We start from the raw sequence: 2,922 nt of genomic DNA, 5'->3' as shown, positions 1-2,922 counted from the left end.
CCATGTATACACATTAGCAGCAATTGTAAACTAAACTCCATGGAAAGAGTTGACATGGGAGACCAAACTCATGAGCCTTGTATTGGCGAAGGACGTGTTGATCGCGATTGTTCGCCCGAACATAGACATTGCTTTCATCACTGCCCTTGTCGTGATACTAATGTAACCAACAAGGACAATGATGATAAATGATGTAGTAGTTCAATTACATTTGCTTCGATGAAGAAAACCTCTCGAAGACTCAATGTACATACCATAGGTTAGAATCGGACTGTAAAGAAATTATGTCGTTCGATCAAATCTCGTTTCGTTAAAATAGAGCAAACACGAAGCATATCATCTAGAAAAAAGGGGTAGTTTGATAGACATAGAGCTTGATTCTATACAAGATTCGAAGACAATGAAACGAGAGTTAGCTCGCTACTACAAGTTAGATTTCGTGTCTGCTTTCGCTTGCGCTGAAAGACGACTAACTAGCAACTCCAACGCCTCCTTCATCCACCAGTACTGGCAAACCTTCCTGGCTTCCCTCACACTAACCTGTTTAGTTCATCCATTCCATTATTCGTCATAAAAAGTTGTTTCAGAGAAGATACACGAACGAAGGTGTAGACGATCATACCCATAATCTTTGACGAACGTCTTTCTCAGGCCAAAACTCGAGCTGCTCTTTCACGAGCAACGGAAACATGTGACCCTCATAACAAGTCTCACTGCTTTTGCTCTTGAAATTCCACTTCCCCAACTTACACTGAGCAATCCTTCAACGTTTCAATAAAACATCCAATCTATTTAATCTGATTAAGCGAAGAACTAACCTCAACATCTCCGACCACGCCTGCCTCCTCCACTGTCTCGCGCAGCGCTGCAGCCTCGATCGATTCATCTATCTCCCAACCTCCCTGAGATCACAAGCTTATCCAATTCAACATCAACTATGTGATTAATCAACTGAAGATAATTACTCCCTCTGTTCCCTCATAGGCGAGTCACTTCTCCTTTGCACCCGTTTTAAGAAAATCACAATAAATAGTTAAAATAGATAAAAAGTAAAATAAGAGAGAGAATATTATAGAAAAAAGTCTTATTTACTCTTACTTTACTATTTCTTCAATCTAACTATTTATTATGATTTTTCCAAAACGAGTGCATAGTACAAGAGTATGAATTACTAACCTTTGGAAACAACATCCCTTTTTCCTTTCTCTGAGAAGTGATGACGAGAACTTCGATCTCTTCCTCGTCCACCACACACGGCGGCTTCTTCCCGCAGTATCTGTATGGAATGCATCTGCATAATTACTACCAAGTCAGTTCCAATCCAGTAGATGGGCGTATGCAATTATTGTATGTTCTTTTATGCACAAAATATAGAGAGGCCGACCCGACAACTTGGCGGTGGCCGAGAAAGTTGTAGCGCTGCATATGGCGGCCGGTGCGGGAGACAAGAGCAACCATGTGCTTGAGTTCCATGCTTGGTGGCTCTTGTTCTTTTCCCATTCCTTTCAACTATTAAAGTGTAAACCAAATTTAACTAACTAAATGATAACAACATTCATTTTGGGAAAAAGTTATCCAACAAAAAGGAAAAGGGGGAGAGAAATTTGTTGGGTATGAAGTTCGCAGAAGGCACAATATATTCAAGACAGGACAAGAAGACTTTGCCTTCACATTTATTGTTTTACTCGGAGACCGTTGGATGATGATATAAAGACAGTTTTAAAGACTTCCCACTCACGAAAAAAATATTAAAAATAAATTACTCATTATAAAAAAAGGAAATGAAAAGACTCTAACCCGATTGTTACGCTCACACACATGTCAACTTCTGTTCATTCTTGCTGCAACTCTCAAAAACATTACATTTAGTCATTTTCGATATTCACATTTACGAAGAGAAAAATCACATCATACAAAAATTTCCACCCAGATCTTTTTTCCCATGTCTATCGTATCCTTTTTTTTTTGTTATATTTGTATTTGACTCTTAGTAGAAGATATTCTCTTTTAATATTATTTGTTTAAAATACATGCGAAAATGATACGTCTTGCTTGGACCGGGACGAATGGAGTATCTCTTTTTTCAAAGTTTTTAGATTAGATGACTTGTCCCAATTGATATGTTTGTCATCTGCCAAAGAATAACCAATGATTGAAACTACGCACAGTCGTTTGGGCCAATCCTATCAATTTAAGGGCTAATCGAGTGTCAAATTTAAAAAATTCAATCTTTACACTTTAAATTTAGGTATTGAGTTAGCTCATAGGTTTTGGGATGTATTTCATTTGTATTTATAAAATTAATACGTTGCATATATATTTATTATTTAATATATTTAAATGTTATGTGTTGTAGAAATTTTAATTTTACATTTTCAATGTTTTAATTATATTTTTTCATTTTATGATATAACTATAATAATTTTTAATTATATATCATAATTTTTTTAAAATTAATAATTTATTTTTTAATTTATTAAAATCAAAATATAAATGCAAAAACTGATATAAGTAAATTTATACTACTATTGTAGATATCAAACAACAAGGTAAAAAAAAATTGTTTGGTCTTGGTTTTGAAGAAAACAATTTTATATGAGGGCATTAAAGATTACAGTGAATAAATAAATTTAATGAATAGAGTGAGGATGAGTTATAATCGTATTATATTATAAAATTAATACTTCTTTTGTAGTAGAGGCAGTACTTTTAAGCATGAAATTTAAGAAATTGTATTAAAAATGAGTTAAAGAATAAGGTAGGAAAGGAGTAATAGAGACTTAAAGTAAGAGAGAAAAAATATATTATTTTTATAAAAAAAATAGTATTTCTTTTTATTTTATTTCATTTTTTTAGTTTGTTTTCTTCCTTTAACATACATTTTTTATTTATTACAAAATAAAGCAGTGTGATCGGAACAAG

The 2,922-nt window shown here is 33.6% G+C and overlaps 1 protein-coding gene across 1 annotated transcript; it reads right to left on the bottom strand.

Annotated features, from left to right (window-relative positions):
• Nucleotides 1-287: 287 nt before the first annotated feature.
• Nucleotides 288-1,687, bottom strand: LOC121763317 (nudix hydrolase 18, mitochondrial-like). The gene is made up of 5 exons (XM_042159315.1): nt 1,385-1,687; nt 1,177-1,291; nt 819-902; nt 623-751; nt 288-540 (listed from the first exon to the last, which is right to left on the bottom strand). Exons 1-5 carry the CDS (start codon nt 1,498-1,500, stop codon nt 424-426), a joined length of 561 nt encoding a protein of 186 aa, XP_042015249.1. The 5' UTR covers nt 1,501-1,687; the 3' UTR covers nt 288-423.
• Nucleotides 1,688-2,922: the final 1,235 nt, after the last annotated feature.

Source organism: Salvia splendens, chromosome 14 (genome assembly GCF_004379255.2).
Source record: "Salvia splendens isolate huo1 chromosome 14, SspV2, whole genome shotgun sequence".
Taxonomy (NCBI): domain Eukaryota; kingdom Viridiplantae; phylum Streptophyta; class Magnoliopsida; order Lamiales; family Lamiaceae; genus Salvia; species Salvia splendens.
Note: the sequence above shows the minus strand (reverse complement) of the source record. Positions and strands in the feature narration are given on the sequence as shown.

Coding starts and splice junctions, on each gene's coding strand:
- LOC121763317 (XM_042159315.1), bottom strand. CDS start 1,500: ATGGGAAAAGAACAAGAGCCACCAAGCATGGAACTCAAGCACATGGTT. Junction 903..1,176: donor AAGGGATGTTGTTTCCAAAG/GTTAGTAATTCA, acceptor TTGTGATCTCAG/GGAGGTTGGGAGATAGATGA. Junction 752..818: donor GCGTGGTCGGAGATGTTGAG/GTTAGTTCTTCG, acceptor AGGATTGCTCAG/TGTAAGTTGGGGAAGTGGAA.